Here is a 23613-nt window from a genome sequence, read left to right on the forward strand (position 1 = left end):
TCCCATCCCTCCACCCTGCCCCCACTGTCCTTGCTCCTAACACCTGCTCCAGGAGCCAGGGTGTCCTCCGCAGCCTCTTGCTGGAGAAGGCAGCTCTGAATATCCCAGCCGGGCACCTTTGAGTCTTGGGACTGCAGAGACTGGGGGTCTCCATGCCTCCCGCGCCTCTAAGCAGGGCTGTCAGGATGTGTCCCCCACCGCCTCTGCCGCCGCCATCTCTGAAGGTGGTGGCCATGCGGGCTGAGGGCTGTGTTCCGCAGGTGAAGGTCTCCTACTTTGGGGAGCAGGAGGGCAGAGCCCTGGGCCACAGTGTGCTTTACCTCACTGGCGTCGGTAAGTAGCACCTCCTGGGGGCCCACATATCCCCTCGCCCCGCCTCCCGGGTTGGCTCTTTGAGGGCCTTAGTGGGTTCCTTGGAGAGGAAGATTCTTCATGGCCAGCTTCCTCCACCGCGGAGGGACTTGGATTCCTCAGGGACCTTCTGTCCACTCTGGATCCACAGGGCTTGAGACCCGGCCGTCCTTAGGACCACAAGGATCTAGAAACTTCACTCCCAGTGAACAACAGCTAGACCCACACTAGGCCTCTTTTATCCGGAGTCCCATGCAGACCCTCATTAGACCTCCAAGACCCAGCACGGAACTGTGGAGAGCCACGCACCCCCTTCAGCCAGGGCCAGGGCGATGGAAGGGCAGCCCCCAGAACTTCGGGCCATGTCCCCAGTTGCCAGAGTTTGGGGTCACCAGCATATGATCTAGAACCCCAAGGCCACCTAGAGCTAGCAGGTGGACATAAGCAGGCAAGGAAGTGACTCGAGAGCCGAAGGCTTGGGTCCCTCCACCTCCCAGAACCACAGGGCCAGCCTCAAGAGCCTCCCAAGTGTTAGGTCTGGAGCCCTGGGCAGGGCAGGGCATCCTGGTCCTCACGGGCTTTGGAGGGGTTGGAGTTTACCCAGCCTAGACTTTAGGGGTGTGAGGATGGGGCTGGATGAGCCCCCGGCAGCCCCTCTCTATCCCTTTGCAGATATTTCCCTTGATACCGACACGGGCCGCACAGGCAAGGTGGAGAGAATCCAAGGGGACAAGGTGAGACCCTCCCGGGAACCCAGGACTGCAGGGTTGAAAGGCAAACTTGGGGTGGTCCCGGGTGGATCGTGGCCTTCCTCCAGAAGAGTGATGGATCCCCAGGGACTGTACTATCCAACTGTGTAGAGAACCCATCTGAGGACAGCCGAATGGGCATGAGTGGACATTAACCTACACCCTGTAACCGACATGCTGTGTGATTGCTGGAAAACAGCTTACCCTCTCTGGGTCTCTCTTGTGCCACCTTGAGATTGGTTCTTTTGCTTGCCGCCTTTTTAAATTTTGAGGGCTATGTTTGGAGCCCTAAACACTCAGGAGTACTTCCTAAAAGGCTGTTGAGTGACTGAAGGCAAGGAGAAGACAAGTTTTCGGGTAGAGGAGGCTATGGTGGTCAGCCCCTGGAGAGTAAAGAAGAGGACAGGGTGGGCTCAGGGCATCACCTCACAGGAAGTACCTGGAAGCTGTCCTGGGAGGGGCAGAAGGTACAATTTGAAGGGAAGACTCCAGAGAGGCAGCCTGGATCACAAGGCTTTGAGGATAAGGTGGGCAGGGCTGCCATGGATGGCCGTGCAGGTTGTTCACTGCACAAGCATGCTTGGGCACAGTGGCAACTATGATACAAATCATGTCTGGGGCCCTGTTACAGAGTGCCATAAAGGCTAACAGTGGCCCTATGCAATCCTAAGGACCTGGATTTGAAGGCCAGCTATGTCACTTGGGGCTCACCTCCCAGAACCTCCCCACCCTCTTCTGTGAAATGGGGAAAGTGAGCTCCGCCTCATGGGTCTAGTGGGGAGGCATGCTGGGGAGAGCGGCAACCACAGAGGAGGGAGGGCTCCAGACATCTTTCCTGCCCTGGCTCAGACCTCAGCTTGCAGAGCCTGTGCGACTGCAGGGAGATGCCCGAGATGGCTATGGGATACGTCCCAGGGGAGGGCTGGGATGGGGAGGGTCTCCCAAAGATTCTCCAGATCCTGCCCCTCAACAAGGTCATGGTGTGCCCACCGTGACTTTGGCAGAGCTAAAGCTCAGCTAGTATTTGAAGGCCATTTCTGGGTGTGGTAACAAAACCTCTGCTTCTCCAGTGTGGTGTCTGGGTAGAGCCATTATACATGGTTGTGCAGGTTGTTCACTGCACAAGGATGAGGCGGGTCTAGAGCCTTCCCTGGAACTCCATTCCCCAAATAATCCTTTTTAAAATCTTGAAGCAAACCCAGAGTATGGAAGTCTACAATCTAACAAAGCAGCCCGCCCTGGCCACGTCTAGAACCCCTTCCTGGAGCCTCCTGGTCCCACTGATCCCAAGGCATCTTGTTTTGCTACAGAAAACCTGGCGCTGGGGCCCTGGGGGCTACGGGGCTATCTTGCTGGTGAACTGTGACCGGGACGATCACAGGTCCACGGAGCCTGACCTCACCCATAGCCAGCTGAGGTCGCTGGCTGGTGAGTGACCCAAGGTGTTGTCTGGGCAGTGAGGATGGGGAATGGGGCGATCCTGTTGGGGTGAAGAAAGTGCTATCTCAAGGGAGCCATTCTCTCCAGACCTGCAGGACATGTCCCCACTGGTGCTGAGCTGCGATGGCCCCGACAAGCTCTTCGACAGCCACAAGCTTGTCTTGAATGTGTCCTTTTCTGATTCCAAAAGACTGAGGGTCTTCTGTGCTCGGGGTGAGTGGCCTTGGACTCCCGGCTCCATCCCTGTCTCTCCTCTCCTCCCCCCATCTCTCTCTCTTTTTCTCCATCACCTTTTTCTAACCGTCATGAAGCTCACGCACAACCCCTCCATCGGTACAAAATACAGTCCCCAAGGAGGAGATTCAACAATGGGTTTCATTTTCCGGGGAGGAAAACAGAGGCTCCGACGCAGGAATCCACGGTTGTACAACCATCTGGGGGGAGCAGGCATTCCAACCCAGGTGTCTTGGCTGCACCAAAGCTCCTCCTTTTACCATTGCCCCACCCCTGTTCCCTCCTCGGGCCAATCAGTGTGGACTGAGCTGCCTGCCAAGCACTGTCCGGGAAGGGAGGGGGTGAGGACCAGCGAGGCTGAGGCCCAGGCCCTGCCCCTGCCTCCAGAACCCAACTTTTCCACCAGTTTTTATTAATCAGTCTGCGGCTTTAAAAAATATGGCCAAGGCTGGGCACAATGGCTCACATCTGTAATCCCAGCATTTTGGGAGGCAGAGGCAGGCGGATCACTTGAGGTCAGGAGTTCAAGACCAGACTGGCCAACATAGTGAAACCTTGTCTCTATTAAAAATACAAAAATTAGGCGAGGTGGGGTGGCTCACACCTGTAATCCTAGCACTTTGGGAGGCCAAGGCCGGTGGACAACAAAGTCAGGGGTTCGAGACTAGCCTGACCCTCATGGTGAAACCCCATCTCTACTAAAAATACAAAAATCAGCTGGGCATGGTGGCGAGAGCCTATAATCCCAGCTACTCAGGATACTGAGGCAGGAGAATCGCTTGAACCCAGGAGGCAGAGGTTGCAGTGAGCCGAGGCCACTGAACTCCAGCCTGGGCGACCGAGCAAGACTCTGTCTCAAAAAATAAATAAATAATAAAATAAAAATACAAAAATTAGCTGGGTGTGGTAACTCATGCCTGTAGTCCCAGCTACTTGGGAGGCTGAGGCAGGTGAATCACTTGAACCCAGGAGGCAGACAGAGGTGGCAGTGAGCTGAGATCACTCCACTGCACTCCAGCCTGGGCAACAGAGTGACACCTCATCTCAAAAAAAATAAATAAATAAATAAAGGCTGGGGACAGTGACTTATGCCTGTAATTCCAGCACTTTGGGAGGCCAAGGCGTGAGGATCATTTGAGCCCAAGAGCTTGAGACCAGCTTGGGCAACATGGCAAAACCTTGTCTCTACAGAACCTATAAAAAAATTAACCTGTAGTCCCAGCTACTCTGGAGGCTGAAGTGGGAGGATCGCTTGAGCTGGGGAAGTCAAGGCTGTAGGGAGCCGTGTTCACGCCACCGCACTCCAGCCTGGGAGGCAGAGTGAGACCCCGTCTCAAATAAAAAAGTGAAATCAAATAATAAAAAACCTACCACTCCTTAACCCCGAGTGCACTTCCTTGTTTTTACAAACGGCAACAGGCGTCTCCTTCCCCTTCCTGTTTCCCCTTCACCCTGCTCTGTTGAAACTGACCGAGAACTTGTTGTCCCAGCTAAATGAGCCTGGCAGGAGCCAGAATGTTCCCTCCCACGCACCAGCGGTGGGCGTTTGGGCAGAGGACTCAGCTTGAAAGCACTTAGTGTGACACCAGGATGTGAGCAAAGTCTCGTCAAGGGAATGGACCGCCTCTCCCGCTGTGTGCAGCCACTGCTCTGCTTTCTGCATCTACGGAATTCCCTATCTGGACATTTCATATACGTGGAGCTGTATTATATGGTTTTATTGTAGTGAGCAGAATGTCTTCAATGTTCATCCATGGTGACATGAATCAATGCTTCATTACTTTTCTTATGTTTTAGAGACAGGGTCTCACTCTGTTGCCCAGGCTGGCGTGCAGTGATGCGATCACAGCTCTCTGCAGCCTTGAACTCCTGGGCTCAAGCGATACTCCCACCTCAGCCTCCCGAGTAGCTGGGACTACAGACATGTGTCACCATGCCTGGCTATTTTTTGAAATTTTCTGTAAAGATGGGGTCTCGCTATGATGCCCAGGCTGGTCTCAAGCAATCCTCCCGCCTTAGCCTCCCAAAGTGCTGGGATTACAGACATGAGCCACCATACCTGGCTGGTCATTACTGTTTATGAATTAAAAGTATCCCGTCTTATCAATATTTCACATTTTGCATATCTATTTATCCATGGGTAGTTTTCACATTTTATGCCAGGTGCTTCCATCTCGTTATTTTGTTTAAGGTTTATATTGGTTTCATGAGAAATGTAATGTTAGCCATTTTACAGATGAGAAACCGAGGCTCAGAGAGGCTGAGTCACTGAGCCAAGGCCACGCAGCTTGCACGTGGCAGAGCTGGAGAGGAACCCAAGCGGCTCTAACCACAAAAGGTGCTGGATTCCTGGGCTTGCAGCCCCTCGTCCCTGTCTCCGCGCTAGCCCCTGACTCTCGTTCTTTCTAGGTGGGAATTCTCTCTCCGACTACAAGCAGGTGCTGGGGCCCCAGTGTCGGTCCTACCAAGTTGAGCGGCAGCCGGGGGAGCAGGAGGTCAGGTTCTACGTGGAGGGGCTGACCTTCCCCGATGACGACTTCCTGGGGCTGGTTTCCCTCAGTGTCTGCCTGGTGGACGCGAGGGTGTGTACAGCACTGGATGGTGGGCGTGGGGGCTGAGGGGCTTGGAGGCCCAGTGTGGAGGCTCCAGGGCTGGGCAGGCTGGGGGCTGGGGGGCTTGATGGGGCTTGGGCAAGCTAAGGATCCCTGCAGGGCCCACCAAGTCCTCATTCTCCCCTTAGGCCCTGCTCGAGGTGATCCTCTTCACAGACACTGTGGTCTTCCGCGTGGCCCCCTGGATCATGACGCCGAATACTCAGCCTCCCGAGGAACTGTATGTGTGCAGGTGAGGCTCCCTTCCCCAGCCCTCCCTGAGTCTGGAGTGCAGAGGTAGGGGCAGAAGCTGTGTCAGGGCTGCGCCCCTCACTCAGACCAGTGGATTCACGGTGGGCACCCATTTGGGCAGAGCCAGTGGCGGGACAGCAGCAGGTGGGCTGGGCCCACCCTGCCCCACCCTGCCCTGTGCAGCAAAGACCCCGCCCAGGTCATTAGCTCAACCTCCGGCCGCCCTGCCCCTGTCCTGCCCTCTTCCTGCAGCCCTGGAGCATCTCCGATTTAGTCTGGGCAGCAGGGCCAGGCCCTGCACAGGCTGCTGGTGGCCATAGGAGACTTACCCTCGCTGTGACACGGGTACAATCCCCTGCCTGCTGAGGACATGGGAACCCATCTCCGGGGCCCACGGCAAGCCCCGTCTCACCCAGCTCGCTGGTCCTTCTGCCATCTCTCAGAATTCGCATCATGCCCTTGAGGGGAGGATCAGCCTTGATGGGCAAAGCCCTGCCAGGCCTCTTTGCCAGAGGTCAGACCACTGGAAAAAGCCACAGTTGAGCTGGACAGAAGTTAAAAGGCTGGGAAGGGTGTGGTCAGACAGGTTTGCTCTGCTTCCCTGGGTCTAGGTGTGTACAGGTATTAACAAGAAGCTCTTCTCCTGCCTGCTAACCCTCCCCTGACCCCTTGGCTTAGGCCAATTGGGTGGAACAGGAGTACACAGGGCTACTTGCCCCTCACTGCTACCTTAACCCATAAGATTCAGCCCCAGGTCACCTCCGGGGCTGCTCTGCTGACTCCCTATGCCGGGTTAGGTGCCCTGCCTCTGGGCTCCCCAGCCTGCTCTTACGCCTCACCTTGCACCTGCCACCTGATATGATCTGCAGACTTCATCCATCTTCCCCATGGGCCTATGAGCCTCTCAAGGTCATGGACTGGAACCCCTGTTCCCCAGAGGCTGCACAGGCCCAGCACAGACTGAAGAATGCCACCCACGCCTCAGCCACAGTTGGAGGTCTTTAGCATGCTCCCCTCTCGCTGTCTTTTACAGTGTGGTGGACGACCACGGCTCCAATGAGAAATTCCTGGAGGACATGTCTTACCTGGCACTGAAAGCCAGCTGCAAGCTGGTCATCTGCCCTCGGGTTGAAAATCGAAATGACCGCTGGATCCAGGTGGGAGCAGAAGCCGACTCCAGAAGAGGGTTGGGCAGCCCAGGAGGCCTGCAGCCTGGCTGGGGAAAGGGAAGCCGCACGGGCTCCTGCTGGACCTCAGTGTGGCTGGAGAAGCCAGGGCAGCCTGGGCCAGGCCTCTGGGGTGAGGGCTCTTCTGCTCCTGCGTCAGCCCCAGCCCCACTGCTTCCCTCCACATGCTCTGGTCCCAGACGAGAGTTCTCTCCTGGCTGGGGTCCTAAGAAGCCTCACTTCTCCCTCTGCCCCGCCGCCAGGTCTTAGGGAGGACCTGCTGCCCTGCCCTGCCCCAGGCCTGGTGGGGACCACCCTGCTCTGTAAACCCGAAAAAGGTCTTTTTCGTGACTTTCTCATCTCTCCCCTCCCAGGACGAGATGGAGTTTGGCTACATCGAGGCCCCTCACAAATCCTTCCCCGTGGTCTTTGACTCCCCCCGGAACAGAGGCCTGAGGGATTTCCCTTATAAGAGGATCCTGGTATGTAGCGACAGGCAGAGTGCGGAAACCCTGGGCGGGTCCTCCTGGAGGAGCAATAGTGAGGTCTCCTCTGGGCCTGGTCCTATAGGGCCCAGAGAACAGCAAGAGGGGGCAGACGGATACAGAAGGTGGGATATCAGCAAACTGGGGAACCAGTGGGGAGGTCGGACAAGAGATAGAAATGATATGCAAATCACATGCAAATAGGCAAGGTTGGGCAAGAGATGGAAATGTTATGCAAAACATGCAAATAGGCAGCAGCCTGATTGTTCCTGTGTTGGGGAAATTAGCATTGTGGTCAGCTCTAGGGGAGACCAAACTGCCTTTTGGAGGGAATGCACCCTTAGTGAGCCTGCCTGGGTCCTGTTCTTAAGAGCTAGGGCCTCTCTTTAGGTGTCAAATGTTTTCTGAACACCTACTATGTGCCAGGCACTATGCTGCCTCCTGTGCGCAAGATGGCAACAACAGCACCCACCATTATGTATTGCGTTCCAGGAGCTGTCTCTTAGTTTTCCATGGCTTACCTGATTTATTCCATGGGGCACGCCTATGGATAAGTGCTTTCATTATTCCCCCTTTATGGATGAAGAAATCAAGGTTCAGGGAGGTTAAGCAACTTGCCCAAGGCCATGCAGCAAGTTAATGGTGGCACCAAGATGCAAAGCTAAAGGGGCTGTCCCCAGAGTCCTGCACTCAGCCTTGAGGCTGCACTACCCCTCGAGGTGAGCCTACGGTCTCTGTCTGTTTCCCGGCTCCCACTGCCCCACTGCTGGGACAGTGCCGGTCCAGGCGGGAGCCATGATGGGATGCAGTCTGTGGGCACACACAGCAGGGACATTCATCCCAGCCTGGAGGGATCAGGTGACAGTGAACCCCGCAGGTGAGTGCACCCATCAAGGCCAGCGTGCTGGAGAGGAACCCACCTGATCTGCCCCAGGCTTGGCCTACGGGAGCCAGGGGATTTTTTACTGATTTCATCTTTCATTTTTTTTTGAGACAGAGTCTTGCTTTGTTGCCCAGGCTGGAGTGCAGTGGCATGAATTTGGCTCACTGCAACCTCCGCCTCCTGGGTTCAAGCGATTCTCCTGCCTAAGCCTCCCAAGTAGCTAGGACTACAGGTGTGTGTCACCATACCCAGCTAATTTTTGTATTTTTAGTAGAAACGGGGTTCCACCATGTTGTCCAGGATGGTCTTGATCTCTTGACCTCGTGATCCGCCTGCCTCGGCCTCCCAAAGTGCTGGGATGGCGGGGGTGAGCCACCGCCCCGGCCCTGCTCTCATCTTAATCATTGTCATTTTCTACTTTCTTTGTGTTTAGTTTGCTGTTCTTTTTCTAGCTTGAATTGGAAACTAAGATTTTTCAGCTTTTTCTCTTCCCCAAAAAATACACGTGTTTTTTCATTTTATTTTGTGAGAGAGGGTCTTGCTCCGTCACCCAGGCTGGAGTGCAGTCGTACGATCCTAGCTCACTGCAGCCTCAACCCTCTGGGCTTAGCCATCGTCCCTCTTCAGCCTCCTGAGGAGCTGGGACCACAGGTGTGTGCAACCATGCTCGGTTTAGACACGTGTCTAGAGCTCTGGAACTCCCTAGCCGTGTGCCTCACCATCCTCCCATGACGTTTACTGTACTGTCAAAAGACAGTAGATTTTCATGAACTTTCACTTTAAAACCTTGTCTAATTTCCACTTTGATTTCTTCTTTGATCCCTGGATTCTTTAGGTGTGTATTGCTTAATTCCCAAACACTTGCGGGAATTTCTAGTTATCTTTTGGTTATTGATTTGACTTTAATTGCATGGTTCTGGGAGCCCAGGGGGGATTTGTATACAGTGGATAGAGGTCATTTTTCAGGCTCCAAGAGCCAGGGACTAGGAGTCCCTCAGCATCTTCCCCCTGCTCCAAGAACCGTCTTGTCCTGGCCTCACTGACCTCTCCTTCTTGGGGTGGGGGTCTCGCTGCTCCTTTCATAGGGTCCTGACTTTGGATACGTGACCCGGGAGATCCCATTCGCTGATCCCTCCAGCCTTGACTCCTTTGGCAACCTGGACGTCAGCCCGCCTGTCACGGTGGGCGGCATGGAGTACCCGCTGGGCCGGATCCTCATTGGGAGCAGCTTCCCCAAGTGAGGGAGCAGGGAGGGAGGGGGGGCATGAGGGGCCAACAGCAGCATCCACCCTCCTGTGCCCCCATCACAAACACAATTCCCCAGTCTGAGAAGTGGCCTTAACTTCCTGCGTGGAATCCTAGAATCAAAGACCCAGTGACCTAGGGTCTCAGATATAAAAGATCACAGAATCTTAGGAGGAAACTCAGACACCTGCGGCCTGCCGTCTTTTGGCCTCCTTCATTTTATGAGCTTAATGAGTCTCCAACATTAAATAGATACATCCGGGGACCTTCCACAAAAGGCCAGGTCTCTGACTGCTCATGAAAAACTGGAGAAGCTGGGGACGTGAGATACCGTCCTGCACAGAGACAGAGGAATAGACTCACTGACTTCTCCCATTAGGAAGTCAGAATAGCATCTGTCCTTAGCATGGCTTAAAAGGGCCCTGACGTCACGAAGTGCCCAGGGCAGGTGGCTGCAGGTGAGTAAGTGATTGGCCAGGATACCCTGATGACGGAGGCGAGTTGATGGATCTCACCCTGGACAGAGGTGATGAGGCAGGAAATAAAGTATTTAGGTTTTAGCCCTCGAACAGGTGACAGTGTCTGCCAAGACCTGCTGAATGGATCCACACCCTCCCTGCAGGTAACCAAAGAATAGGGGGTAAAGTGTAGGGTCCTGGTGGGTGCCCCTGCTTCCTCCCTGGAGATGATGCCCACTGCAAGCCCTGGAGATCACCTTCCTATTTGTGGGGGTTTTTGCATGGCAAGGGTGTCCCCATTTGCCCCCCAAGCCCTGGCTGACCATCTGGTCTCCAGCCCAGAGGAGCCGGGCAGTGTTGAGAAGGTCACAGCCTCACGTGGTGAACCTGGCAGCCTTGGGGCTCTGGATCAGGTGAGGTGAGGCTTCCTGGCACCTACCCAGGCGTGTAACTGGGTGCCCAGGCTGGATGCCTGGGGCTGAGGCTGGCCAGGATGAGAGGTATATGCTTACCCTGCTGGTGACTCATGCCCAGACACTATTGTGTGGGCTGTTCTGCCCACGCCCTTGCGGGCAGAAGTGCCTTGAGGCCTCAGGACAGTTTCTAACTCAGGGAGGGACCCGTGAGGAATCAGGCTTTGGAATCAGATGGACTTGGGTTCGAGTCCTGGCCCTGCCACTTGCCAGCCATATAATTTAGGCTGTGACCCCTAAACCAGTGTTTACCACAGTGCCTGGCACATAATAGGTGCTCAATTAATTCATTTAAAAAAATGTTGTGTGCCGAGCACAGTTAAAGGTACTGGGGATACATCAGTGAACAAAATAGACGCATTTTAAACGAGCAAATTATTTTATGCTCTGTGACTCCATTTCCTTATCTTTAAAATGGGCCTGATAAAAATCCCAGTCCCAGCTACAGAATCAGCATTACAGGGGATAAAGAATTTGTGTCAACCACCTCTTGAATGTTTAGGTATTCTTCAGTCGGCCCCAGTAACGGGGCTGTTTCAAAGCAGGTTGGAACTAACTGATCACCTACTACCTACTGTGTGTCACACCCATAGTGCTTTCCCCAGGCTACCTCATTTAATTTCTACAACAACCGTGTGAGGCTGAGACCATCATTATCCCATTTTACAGATAAGGAAGCTGAGCTTAAAAAAGTTAAGTTACGTGCTTTCTTTCATACATTCATTTACCAATTCGACAAATATTTATGGAGACTTCCGATATGCCAAGCCCAAGATCCAATGCTGAGGATACAGAAATGGCTGAGAAGCTAGCCCTGGAGATTTATAGTCTAATGAGGGAGAAAGGCAAGCAATGGATCAGAGAGGGGATCACATGTAATCCCATGTGCGGTGTCTCAGAAGGCTTCCTAGGGGCAGCAATGATATTGACGCATAATCATAAAGGGGAAACAGACTTCAGGCCAGTAATGAAAGAAGCAAAGTAGGCGGGGCGCGGTGGCTCATGCCTATCATGCCAGCACTTTGGGAGGCCGAGGTGGGAGGATCACCCGAGGCCAGGAGTTTGAGACCAGCCTGGCCAACATAGTGAAACCTCGTCTCTACTAAAAATACAAAAATTAGCTGGGCGTGGTGGTGCATGCCTGTGATCCCAGCTACTAGGGAGGCTGAGGCAGGAGAATTGCTTGAACCCAGGAGGCGGAGGTTGCGTTGGGCCGAGATCACACCACTGCACTCCAGCCTGGGCAACAGAGCAAGACTCCATCTAAAAAAATAAAGGAGACAAAGTACCGTGGAGTGGACCAGTGTTGCAGACAGAGGGAACCACATAGGCAGAAGCCTGGAAGCCAGAGAAGGTACAGCTCAAAGGAAGAGCGGAAAGAACTTGGTATAAGTGGCATGTAGAAGGGCAGGGATGGACTGGCAGAGCCTCAGGCAGGAGCGGGCTCTGTAGGTCCAGCTGGGGAAAGAGTTGAAATGCCTCATGGGGCGGTTCTGTCCTCCAGGATCCCCGGGACCCAGGCTCAGGGGCAAAGAGCTCAGAGAACGCAGGCTCAGGAAGGGGAAGGGGCTCCTTTGTGCTCTCCAAGGACTTTCTTCCCTTCTGTGTCCCAGGCTCCTGCCCCAGTGTCTACATCACACTGCAACACATGTACGTCCTTACCTGTCTGCTCCCACAGGCCTCACTAGCCAGCGAGCCAAGCCAGGAACCTTCTCTCAAGGGTGCAGAGGTCTTTTCTGGGAGCTCCCAGGCACAGAACAAGGACTCCAGATGGGAACATGAGGGGTCTCCAGTGTGGACGTGCCCCCATTCCATTGGCTGTTGGATTGAAAACCAGGAATGAGGCCCTTGGTGGACGGACGGGAACTGAGGTTTGAAAAGGGTTAGCTACGTGCTGAGGACCGCATGGCAAGTTACCAGTACGGTCAGAACCCAGGTCTCCTTCTACTTGGGCCCCACACTAAAATTTAGCACCTCAGGTTACTGTCCTGTGACCCTGCTTTGGCTTCTGACCTTAGCAACCAAACATTCTAGCAGAGAGAAACAATCAGTGAACAAAACAAATAAGCACATCCTATCATATGTATGAATATACTATGAATGCACAAACAAACGCATATAACTTTACTTTTCTGGGCCTCAATTTCCTCATCTGTAAAATGGGGACAGTAATAGTCTTAACCCCACAGGGCTGCTCTAAGGATTAAATGAGGTCACTTGGGCAAGGCACGGTGGTGCAGGCCTGTAATCCCAGCACTTTGGGAGGCTGAGGCGGGTGGATCACCTGAAGTCAGGAGTTCAAGACCACCCTGACCAACATGGCAAAACCTCATCTCTACTGAAAAACAAAAATTAGCTGGGTGTGGTGGCGGGTGCCTGTAATCCCAGATACTCGGGAGGCTGAGGCAGGAGGACGGTTTGAACTTGGGAGGCAGAGGTTTCAGTGAGCCAAGATTGTGCCATCACACTCTAGCCTGGGAGACAGAGCAAGACTCTATCTCAAAAAAGATAAATAAATAAATGAGGTGGCTTGGGTAAAGCATGTGTGTGGCACATGTCGATGAATATTTGTTTTAGCAAGGCTGATGTTCAAACAAAGCCTTGAAGGAAAAGAGGCAGTGAGGCCGGGCACAGTGGTCCTCACTTGTAGGCCCAGGGCTATGGAGGCCGAGGTGGGTGGGCTGCTTGAATCCAGGGGTTTAAGACTAGCCTGGGTGACATGGCGAAACCCCATCTCTACAAAAAATACAAAAATTAGCCGTGTGTGGTGACACACACATCTAGTCCCTGCTACTCGGGAGGCTGAGGTGAGAGGATTGCTTGAGCATGGGAGGTTGAGGCTGCAGTGAACCATGACTGCAACACTCTTCTCCAGCCTGGGCTACAGAGTGAGACCCTGTCTCAAAAAAAAAANAAAAAAAAAAAAAAAAAAAAAAAAAAAAAAAAAAAAAAAAAAAAAAAAAAAAAAAAAAAAAAAAAAAAAAAAAAAGGCAAGCAAGAAAAAAAGATGCATTTAAAAATGTGGCTATTTAGAATATTCCAGTATTCCAGGGAGTAGAAACAGCCCATCCAGGCTGGGTGCAGTGGCTCACGCCTGTAATCCCAGCACTTTGGGAGGCCCAGGCGGGCGGATCACGAGGTCAGGAGATCAAGACCATCCTGGCCAACATGGTGAAACCCCGTCTCTACTAATATATAAAAAACAGGCCAGGCATGCTGGAGGTGCGCCTGTAGTCTCAGCTACTTGGGAGGCTGAGGCAGGAGAATCGCTTCAACCCAGCAGGTGGAGGTTACAGTGAGCCGAGATGGCACCAGTGCACTCCAGCCTGGCGACAGAGCAAGACTCTGTCTCAAAAAATAAAAAATAAAAAAAAGGAACAGCCCGTGCGAAGGCCCTGAGGCAGGAGCAGGCTGGAGATAGCAGAACAGCAGGGAAGCCTGTGGGTCTGGAGCCAGGTGAGCAAGGAGGGGAACAAGGGGGAGTGAGGCCAGAGCTTGGCAGAGCGCGCTTCAGATGTAACCAGGAGCTGGTATTTGTAAGTATATGACAGGGTCATCAGGAGGATTAAACAAGACACTTAGTGCGAGGACCCTAAGGCCAGCACACAGTAGGTGCTCAACACATGCACAATCCATTCTCTGCTGTCTTGGCTTCTCCAACCTCTGCGCCCCACATTTAAAGTGTTCTTTGAGCAATTCCGCCCCCTGGTGGCAGACCTGATGATGACTCAGAGGCAAGGTCTGATGCCTCCCAGGCACAAGGTGACTGCCCGCACTCTCCCTCCTGGCCAGGTCCGGCGGCCGGCAGATGGCCAGGGTGGTGCGGAACTTCCTGAAGGCCCAGCAGGTGCAAGCACCCGTGGAGCTCTACTCGGACTGGCTCGCCGTGGGCCACGTGGACGAGTTCCTGACCTTTGTGCCTACTTCTGACCAAAAGGTGTGTCCCTTCCCTCCCCACCTGAGCCACCTGTGCCCCGGTCTGACCTGAGGGGATGAGTCAGGGCAAAGCCATTTGAAACCAGCTCAACGCTGTGTCCTGAGTAAGCTCTGGGTCAGGACATCCTCGGGGTCAGGGCACCCTGACACGCTCATCCTCACACTTCCTGGACCCAAATCCCTTAGCCAAGAGCCAGGAATGATATTGATAATAATTGGCAATATTTACTGAGCACCTACTATGTGCCAAATACTCACATGTTTTAATTTATTTAATCCTCCACATGCCCATCAAGTGGGTGCAATTATTATTGCCCCGTTTTACAGGTGAGGAAATGGAGGCTCAGAAGGGCCATTAACCCATCCAAGCTCACCCAGCCTACAGGTGTCAGGATAGGATTTGAATCCGGGTTCCAGGCCTCTACAGTAAGCCTTGCAGAGGTGGCTGGGGAAGGCATGGCCAGGGAGCCAGCCTCCTGGGAGGGGAGGCCTCCCAGTGACCAGAGGTAACAGCCCAATGTGGCTCTGCTAGGGACAGCTCTGACAGCAAAGGAGGAGACATTTGAATTGGGTTTTTTTGTTTGGTTTTTTGAGACAGAGTCTTGCTCTGTCACCCAGGCTGGAGTACAATAGCGCTATCTCGGCTCACTACAACCTCTGCCTGCCAGGTTCAAGCGATTCTCCTGCCTCAGCATCCCGAGTAGCTGGGATTACAGGTGCCTGCAACCATGCCTGGCTAATTTTTTGTATTTTTAGTAGAGACGGGGTTTTGTCACGTTGGCCAGGCTGGTCTCAAACTCCTGACCTCAGGTGATCCACCCGCCTCAGCCTCCCAAAGTGCTGGGATTACAGGCGTGAGCCACCGCACTCAGGCCCTGAATTGGGCCTTGAAGGAAGAAATCTGAATGCCCTAGTGGGCAAAATGCGAAGGGCCTCCCGGGAGGGAGAAGGGCACAGACAAAGTCCTGGAGGTGGGAACCAGCCCGGAGGCCCGGGAGAGCTGCGGACAGTGCTTTGTGGCTGGTGTGCGGATTGAGTGTTGGGGGGACTCCCAAGCACTGTCAGGCCCTCCTGAGTCTGGGGTGTCCTGTGTCTAGGGGGAGCCTGTCCGCTGAGCCCTTGTCCCTCCCTCTGTGTCAGGGCTTCCGGCTGCTCCTGGCCAGCCCCAGAGCTTGCCTCAAACTCTTCCAAGAGAAGATGGAAGAGGGCTACGGGGAGGCGGCCCAGTTTGATGGTGAGTGCCAATGACCCGGTCACCCTGGGGGACCCTGCCCTTCCATCACCAGCCCTGGGTCCAGCCCCTGCTCCTGCAGATCTCTCAGCTGAGCTCAGAGCCTGACACCCACTCTCCCTTTCTTGGGTCCCCAGGTCATCTGCTGGGTAGGAAGTACCTGGACCACGCTCCAGGAGAGGAAAGGCACAGGAAGCCCGAGTGCCAGTCTATGCCAGGCCTCTTGTTGTTCTCTCTCCCGTCTGATCTCTCCTCCCCCTTCCTTATCCCTGTTCACAGGAGTGGAAACTGAGGCTCAGAGAGGAGAACTGGCTTGGCCAGGGCGGTGCAGCCAGGGAGCAGCAGGGCTGGGGGCTCGAGAGAGGAAGGTGGAGAAGCCAGGCTTGGTCAGGGCCCCTCTGCAGAGCTCCCTGCAGGAGCTGAAGACCCTCTAGGGCTCGGTTGGCCCGCCTCCCCTCCTTACCACAGCCTCTGTGTTCTCACCTGGGGAACGGAGCATTGGAATGGATGTGGTGTCGCCGTCCACAAGGAGAGACCTGGGTGAAAATCCTGGTCTCGCCATTTGCTGGCTGTGGTATCAAGGGTGTGTTCTGAACCTCTCAGTGCCTCAGTTTCCCCTTATCTGCGTTGGAGGTGATAATTAATGCCTCCTATAATTGCTATAAAAATTAATAATAAATTAAGTAGGATGCCCAGAGTGTGGTGGAAGTTCAATCATCGCAGCTGTACCACAATTATTAGGCTCCTAGTCTAGAGTCACTTCCTTAGGGGTTTCTCATCCATCACCAGGTTTCCTTGCAGCCAGGGCCTGGTCCCATCAGCGTTCTCAGTCTCTGGCTTTCTCTATCCTGGCTTCTGACCCTGGCAGTGAGGTAGGAGAGAAATCCTGGCCTGGATTATGTAGCCCCAGACCCAAGAGGGCCTCCAGGCAGTGCTCCCTGAGCTATGTACTGTCTCTCTCTTCTTGCAGGGTTAAAGTACAAGGCAAAAAGAAGCATTAATGAGATGTTGGCGGACAGACGCCTCCAGAGAGACAGTCTTCATGCACAGGTGAGGGGCAGGACCATCGGGTGCTCAAAGAGGTCCTTTCCCTTCCAGGGAGAAGCAGCCCCAGGAACTGCTGGGGTGTGTGGCGGGGTGGGGAGGTGGGGGATTCGACTCTGGAGCTCTGATGGTCCTGGGGGCTGCTGGGGCCTGTGGGTAGGATAGAGCCTCTGCCTTCAGAAACCCACAGTCTAATGGAAGAGACAGAGCCATGCCCTCAGGGAGCTCCCAGCCTAGTGAGGGAGACCTGGCCCTGATCTGGGACAATGACCTATTTCCGCGGAGGCAAATCTGAGTTCTCTTCTGAGAAGTCTGGTGGAGTGAGAGAGACATGGTGGGGAGATGGGACCTTGCGGGGCCCAGAGGTGGGGTAGGGAAGAGTCAGGGGGACTCCGTGAGAACAGTGCAAACAAGAGGTCAGGAAAAGCAGGGCTTGCCCTGAGGATAGAAATTGCCTGCCCCATGCAGGGTGAAGGGGCTAGCACAGAGCCTGTGCTTTGTAAAGGGGAGGAGGCCCCTTACCCCTCCCCAGCGGTGCCCACACTTTTTCCTAAGCTGCTGAGAAGGGACAGGAGCATCAGCCACGCTGTGGCTCTGGCTGCATCAGTGTGTTGTACTGACAAGGACGTTTGCAACCAGAAACTGCCTGGGTTTGAACCCCGGCTCTGCCACTTCCTAGCCATGCACATTTGGGCAGGTTGCCTGAGCCTCAGTTTCGCCAGGATAGCAATGGCTTCTATTGCAGAAAGCTGTTGTGAGGCTTCAAGGAGCTAGAAGGCCCAGAGGGCTTTACACAGTAGGCCCAGCACACAGTAGGTGCTTGGCCAGTGTTTTGTTCTTCCTGGTCCCGGGCTGCCCAGCTGCCTCCTTCCCCAGAGATGCATTGACTGGAACCGTGACGTGCTGAAGCGGGAGCTGGGCCTCGCGGAGAGTGACATCGTGGACATTCCCCAGCTCTTCTTCCGGAACGGCTCGTATGCAGAAGCCTTCTTCCCAGATATGGTGAGAGCCCTAGGCAGGGTCCTGCTGGGGGTGTCTCCTGGGGTCTGAGAAGAAGCTGTCCCTGGCCTGGGGCAGGTGGGTGCAGAGGCTGGAGGGCCCTGGGGACCTCTCCAGGGTCTGTTTTTGTGCATATAGAGAACATTTCCATCAGTGGCTCTCAACCAGGGCAATTTTGCCCCCAGGGGATTTTTATTGCCACGATGAGGTGGGTGTCCCTGGCATCTGGTGGGTGGAAGACAGGGATTTCACTAAACATCCTGCAGGGCATAGGATGTCCCGCCACAAAGTGGTTTTTTTTTCTTCTCGCCCAAATGGAAAAAGAAAGCGTGGTTTGCTTCCAAATGTTTCAGGCTTCTGTCTCTGGGTCTCAGCTGCTGTTGCATTCCTCACCACGCCCCTCACCTGCTGCTCCCCAGTGGGGGTCCTGTGTCAGGCAGGCGGGGGCAGGTGGGGCGGGCGGTGGCCTCTCTGACTCTCATTAACTGGGCAGCTGACAAGGAGATGAGCAGATGTGATCTCACCTGGGAGGGGCCTGAGCGATGCTATCAGGGCAGGCCTGGCCCAAGTGCCCATTAACTTCTTGGGAAAGGATGTTGGGGTGTTGGTGGCTGGGAGGGGTAGTCCCCCAGGACGAGGACAGACTTTCTTTCTTCAGACTGCGGTCTTTGTCTTGGATCCCTCTCATGGGACAAGCTGAGGGTTGGAAGTGCATGTTGGGATCAGGATGCAGTTTGCAGGAGGTCGGGAGGACCTGTGTGTGTTCCTGATCCTCAAGGTGGGATTCCAGCCTCTAGGTCCTGGCAGAGACCCCCAGGCAGGATTTCTCGACTCTGTAGCTCTGTTGCCATTTTAGGCTGAATAAGCCTGTGCTGTAGATGTCTAGTGGCCTCCCTGGTCTACACCCACTAGATGCCAATAGCACCCGCCTAGTTGTGACAACCAAAAATGTCCTCGTGGACAAAATCGGCCCTGATTGAGAACCGCTGCTTGAAGGCAGTGCTGTCTGTTAGAACATTCTGTGATGATGATAATGTTCTATATCAGCACGTCCAGTAGCCACTCAGCGACACGTGGCTTTGGGCACTTGAAATGTGGCTAGCGTCAGTGGAGAAGAGAAATTGTAACTTTATGGCTGGGCGCGGTGGCTCACGCCTGTAATCCCAACACTTTGGGAGGCTGAGGCGGGTGGATCATGAGGTCAAAAGGTTGAGACCACCCTGGCCGACATGGTAAAATCCCCTCTCTACTAAAAATACAAAAATTAGCTGGGCGTGGTGGCACACACCTGTAGTCCCAGGTACTCGGGAGGCTGAGGCGGGAGAATAGGTTGAACCTGGGAGGTGGAGGTTGCAGTGAGCAGAGATGGTGCCACTGCACTCCAGCCTGCTGTCAGGACAAAACTCCGTCTCAAAAAAAAAAAAGAAAAGAAATCGTAACTTTATGCAAGTTTAATTTTAATTTAAACAACCGCATGTGTCCGGTGGCTACTGTGGTGGACGGCAAAGCGCTAAGGGGCTGTTAGGCTCTGGTTCTGGCTGAGGGGCGGGGGAGGGCCTAGGCTGGAGCCCATGACCCCTTAGTCAGCCCTCTTCGGGCTGTGGCCTGGCCTCTGTCTGCTGGAAGCTCCCTGCCTGTTGGTCACCCTGTGGGGATTCCCTAGCTTCAGTATAGGCTCCGTGGAAGGATCCCAGGTTGTCTTCACGGGAGGGTCCCATAGGAAACACCCAGTTAACCCCCTTGGTTTGTCAAATGGAGAAACTGAGGCTTAGAAGGAGAGTGGGTCATTTGTCTGAGGTCACACAGTGAGCAAGTGGCGGAGTTGGGACCAGCCCCCAATCCTGTGACTCTTCACTCAGGAGGAAGCAGGGGCCTGGCTGGCCCTGCCCTGGCTCCTTGCTCCTCTTTCTGCCCTTTGCCCCCTGCATGGCTAACCTCACTCGCCCCAGCATGTTCTGGCCCATTAGCGGGCAAAGAGGTAGTTCAGGGCCAAGGCCAGGGGGCTGACCTCAGGGGGCCTTCCAGCTTTGCGTTGGTCCTGGCCATGGATGAGGGTGGGCCAGACTTGAGGGCAGTGGGCAGAGCACGGAGAGTTTGAGGGCACAGTCCAGGACAGCCCCCCTCCCACCCAAAACAGCCCAGAACCGCCCTCTAGAGAGCATACCCAGGGTCCCCTTTGAACACCAAGGGTCGCCCCTTATGACCTCTTGCCATCAACCTGAGCTGAGGTTTCCTCTAAGAAACCCCTACACTGTTGCATGGGGGAGACTTCCCATTCCCAGGATTAGGGCCCCAAGCCAGGTCCACAACCAAGGGAAGCCGAGGTGCCCCCAGAGATAAACTCAAGTGTCCCCACAGGCTTTCATCCCCTTCCCTCAACTCCTCAGTCCCACAGGGGGCCACAGCACCACATTCTGACAAGATACACAGGGTGTGGGTTTTGGCATCTGTCAGATCCAAGTCCAAAGGTCAGTCTCACCATTCTCTGGCTGTGTATGGACTTGATGATGTGACTTAACCTGTCTGAGCCACAGCTTCAGAGCGAGGCTGTGAGATTTAGTGATGATATATCTGGCACATAGAAGATGCTCAATAAACAGTAACAATGATCAGGGCTGCCAAAGACAGTTGAGCAAGCTGTGCACTGCAAAAGCACACCAACTTTGGAAGACATTCATACCATAGACCTTATAGGTATATATATTTGTTGTACAAGTTTCTGGCAGATGACACAAACATCTCCTGTTCTAACAAAGTTGCTATAATATGACAATTTTCTCATAGGTGGAAGAAAGTGTTGGAGAAGTGCTTCCTTTTTTTTTAATGTACAAAGTTCCTGGTAGCCCTGGCTGTTATTCAACCTCATCTTCAATCCTGAATCTTTTTCTCCTCTGCATTCATAGACCCTAGCTCTTGAGCAAGCCCCAGTCCTAGAGCCCATTCTGGGCTTGGGTATGGTCAACCCATTCCCCAGGGCCTGTCTCATTCTGGCAAGGATGTGCCGCTTGGTGCCCGACCCCCAGCGAGCACCCAGGAACTGTACCGGCAAGTTTGCCCTTTGTACTGGGTTAGGGTTAGGGCTTCTGGTAAGGGCGGGACAGGCCCTGGGGAATGGGTTAGGGTTAGGGTTAGGGGTTTTGGGAAGGGTGGGACAGGTCCTGGGAAATGGGTTGGCCATAGCCAGAGCCCAGAAGGGGCCCCAGCTGTACAGCAGTCACAGCCAGACAGCCTTCCTCTTGCCTCTTCTCTTTTGCAGGTTAACATGGTGGTCTTAGGCAAGTACCTGGGCATCCCCAAGCCCTACGGGCCCATCGTCGATGGTCGCTGCTGCCTGGAGGAGAGGGTGCGGTCCCTGCTGGAGCCGCTGGGCCTGCACTGCGTCTTCATCGACGACTACTTGTCCTACCACGAGCTGCTTGGGGAGATCCACTGTGGCACCAACGTGCGCAGGAAGCCCTTTCCCTTCAAGTGGTGGAGCATGGTGCCCTGAGCCTGCCCCCACTCGCCATCCTCTCTGCCCTCTTGCTGGTGACCCTGTCAGGGTGAGGGCAAGGAACAACCACCTGGCTTCCATTCTCTTGGGGAAGCCTTGGCACTTTGCAAACATCCTGGCCACCGTGGGCACCAGGGCACAGGGATGGGTACCACCCACCCTCGCCTCTAGAGTGGCCCACCCAACCCAAGAAGCACGCACCTCATTCTTCCCGCACCTCTTCCCCACCCACAGCCTCCAGAGGCTCTGGATCAACACTGAGTGTGCGGGAGAACGCTGTGGGTGGCCTGGGCAGATGGGCCCCACTTTGGATTGCTCCCCCTCCGTTCTGATGCCTCCCTGGGGACCAAGGATAATGACTTTGTGTCTGCGCCAGGAATGGGGCCTGGGGGACCTGGGGTCTGGTGTGCCAGGCACCAGGCTGCCTCTGCTCTTGGAAGACCAGGGAAGGAGGTCAGATTCCTGTCCAGCTTTCTTCTCCCAAAAGGGACCCAAGACTGTGACGCTTACCTCCACCCTCATCCAGCACCCTTCAGCTGTGTGTGGACAAATAAGGACAGAAAAACCCCGTGTCCAAGGGCCGATTTTAAAAAGAAAAAAAAAAAGACAACAAAATTTTAATAACTGACTCCGACCTCAGAAGAGTGCTTGTTACCTTTCTGGAAAGCCTTTAATTACCAGAGCAGGCTTCTCCCAGCTCAGAAATGCTGAGAGGTCAATGTGAGGCCAGAGGATCCACAAAGGAAGACGGGGCAGGAGGGACGAGGTCAGGATGGCAGAGAAGGCAGAGTGTGTGACGATGGATCTTGGGCCCAGAGGCGTCCATGGCCTGGGGTTCCTGGGCTGGGATTTTGGACTCTGGATTTGAAGGGAGCTGGCACTTCCAGATGTAGCAGGGGTGGGGGCCCAGATGTTAGAAGAGGCTGTGTGTGTGTGTTGGGGAAATTAGGTTATCTCTGAAGGTGGAGTTTAATTTCCTTTAATGGCCTTTAATGATTCCCTTTCATTCTGTAGGCAGTGGGAGGGGAAGACTGGCCCGGTCTCTCTTGGCAACCCAGGGACCCTGCACATAGCTTGGGTTTCACCTCCTGAATAAACCGCTGTGGCAGTCCCACGTCCCCTCCCACAGTAGGGAAGACAGCTGCCACGGGAGGTTAATAGCCCTGGGTGAGGTCACTGAGACATGCACAGGCAAGCTGGCTCAGCGGGGCTGCAGGGCCCGGGCAGGAGGAAGCCAGCCTATCCTCTTCCCCCGATGCCAGTGAGGCCAGTGTAGGGCAGTTGGCCCTAGGGCCTCTGCTCATCTAGGTTTTTGGTGGCCCCTGGTGAGACCTCACACTGAGCCCACTACTGTCACTCTTCTCACCAACAAAAGCTAGCCTGGAACTGCTGGGGTTAAAGTGGGTGAGTGGGAACCTGAATATCCCCTTCTGGAAGGTTCTATAGAACCCCATTTGTAAGCTCCTGCTTCAACCTGAGCACCCTCTGCTCAGGTTCATACCCCAGCCTGCGCTGAGTCAAGAAGGAGGAGGAGGCTCTGCAGGGGCCGAGGGTGTGAGCTGGGGCTGGGATTCCCCCGAGAAAGAGCTAAGGGTTGGACGGGAGTGGGCATTGCAGAGATGGGGCTGGGGGTCGGGGCCACACTGCGTGTGGGAAGCTCTGGAGTTGCTGCTGGGCCACCGAGGGGCCTGGTGCTGGCTCTGAGAATGTTCTGGGTGACGAGTCACCTCCATTCTGATCAATAAAACTGTCGACGTGCATTTCTTACAGGGCTGTCTCCTGGCCTGTTTGTTGGGTTGGGGAGGAGGGGAGGGAAGTGGAAAAGCTTGCTTCCAATTCCACCCACCATGCCTCCACCTGCGCGGCTCAATGTCTGCTGTCACAGGCAGCCCGTGTTCAGCTGGGAGACCCCACAGTGCCAGGCAGGCTGATTCAGCGGCATGACTGGCACATGCCTCTTGCCCTGGGGCAGATGGCCCTGCTGAGATGGAGATCAGATCAGGCGAGGGATGGGTCCTGCCTCTTCCTCTCTCCTCTCTTCCTTCGGCATCTCCTCCATCTCTCAGGGAGGACAGGTCAGGGGAGGCAGACTGGGCCTACTAACATAGGTGGGAGTTCCCCAGCGGGGCTGGTTCCCAGAGGCCGCTGCGATTCTCCTTCTGTTTTGTTTTGAGACAGAGTCTTGCTCTGTCACTCAGGCTGGAGTGCAGTGGTGTGATCACAGCTCACTACAGCCTTGAATTCTTGTGCTCAAGCGATCCTCCCACCTCAGCCTCCTGAGCAGCTGGGACTACAGGCACAGGCCCCAATGCCCAGTTAATTGCTAATTTATTTTTTGTAGAGGTGGGGTCTTGCTATGTTACCCAGGTTGGTCTCAAACTCCTGGGCTCAAGTGATCCTCCCATCTTGGCCTCCCAAACTGCTGAGGTTACAGGTGTGAGCTACTGTGCCTGGCCCGGTTCCTTTCCATTTTTGCCTCTGAAGCTTCTAAGTTACCCAACTTCAGTGGTCAGATTTTGGATGTCTGAAAATACCACCCCCTCATCGCACACATTTGCTGCTGCCTCAAATCACACCTTTTGA

At 54.5% G+C, this 23613-nt stretch overlaps 1 protein-coding gene across 1 annotated transcript in view; it reads left to right on the plus strand.

The window, feature by feature from the left end:
• The window catches only part of PADI1 (peptidyl arginine deiminase 1), a 43560-nt gene extending 20763 nt beyond the window's left edge, over positions 1–22797 (plus strand). The window contains exons 3-16 of the mRNA XM_017505574.1: positions 261–333; positions 1024–1085; positions 2411–2528; positions 2628–2753; positions 5184–5356; positions 5515–5618; positions 6651–6774; positions 7158–7265; positions 9237–9388; positions 14120–14264; positions 15404–15497; positions 16465–16544; positions 17415–17540; positions 20794–22797. Of these exons, the coding sequence (XP_017361063.1) occupies positions 261–333; positions 1024–1085; positions 2411–2528; positions 2628–2753; positions 5184–5356; positions 5515–5618; positions 6651–6774; positions 7158–7265; positions 9237–9388; positions 14120–14264; positions 15404–15497; positions 16465–16544; positions 17415–17540; positions 20794–21027 (1719 nt within the window). The 3' untranslated portion in view covers positions 21028–22797. The remainder of the gene's footprint in view (positions 1–260; positions 334–1023; positions 1086–2410; positions 2529–2627; positions 2754–5183; positions 5357–5514; positions 5619–6650; positions 6775–7157; positions 7266–9236; positions 9389–14119; positions 14265–15403; positions 15498–16464; positions 16545–17414; positions 17541–20793) is intronic.
• The last annotated feature ends 816 nt before the right edge of the window (positions 22798–23613 follow it).

This window comes from Cebus imitator, unplaced genomic scaffold (assembly GCF_001604975.1).
Source record: "Cebus imitator isolate Cc_AM_T3 unplaced genomic scaffold, Cebus_imitator-1.0 Scaffold15, whole genome shotgun sequence".
NCBI lineage: Eukaryota > Metazoa > Chordata > Mammalia > Primates > Cebidae > Cebus > Cebus imitator.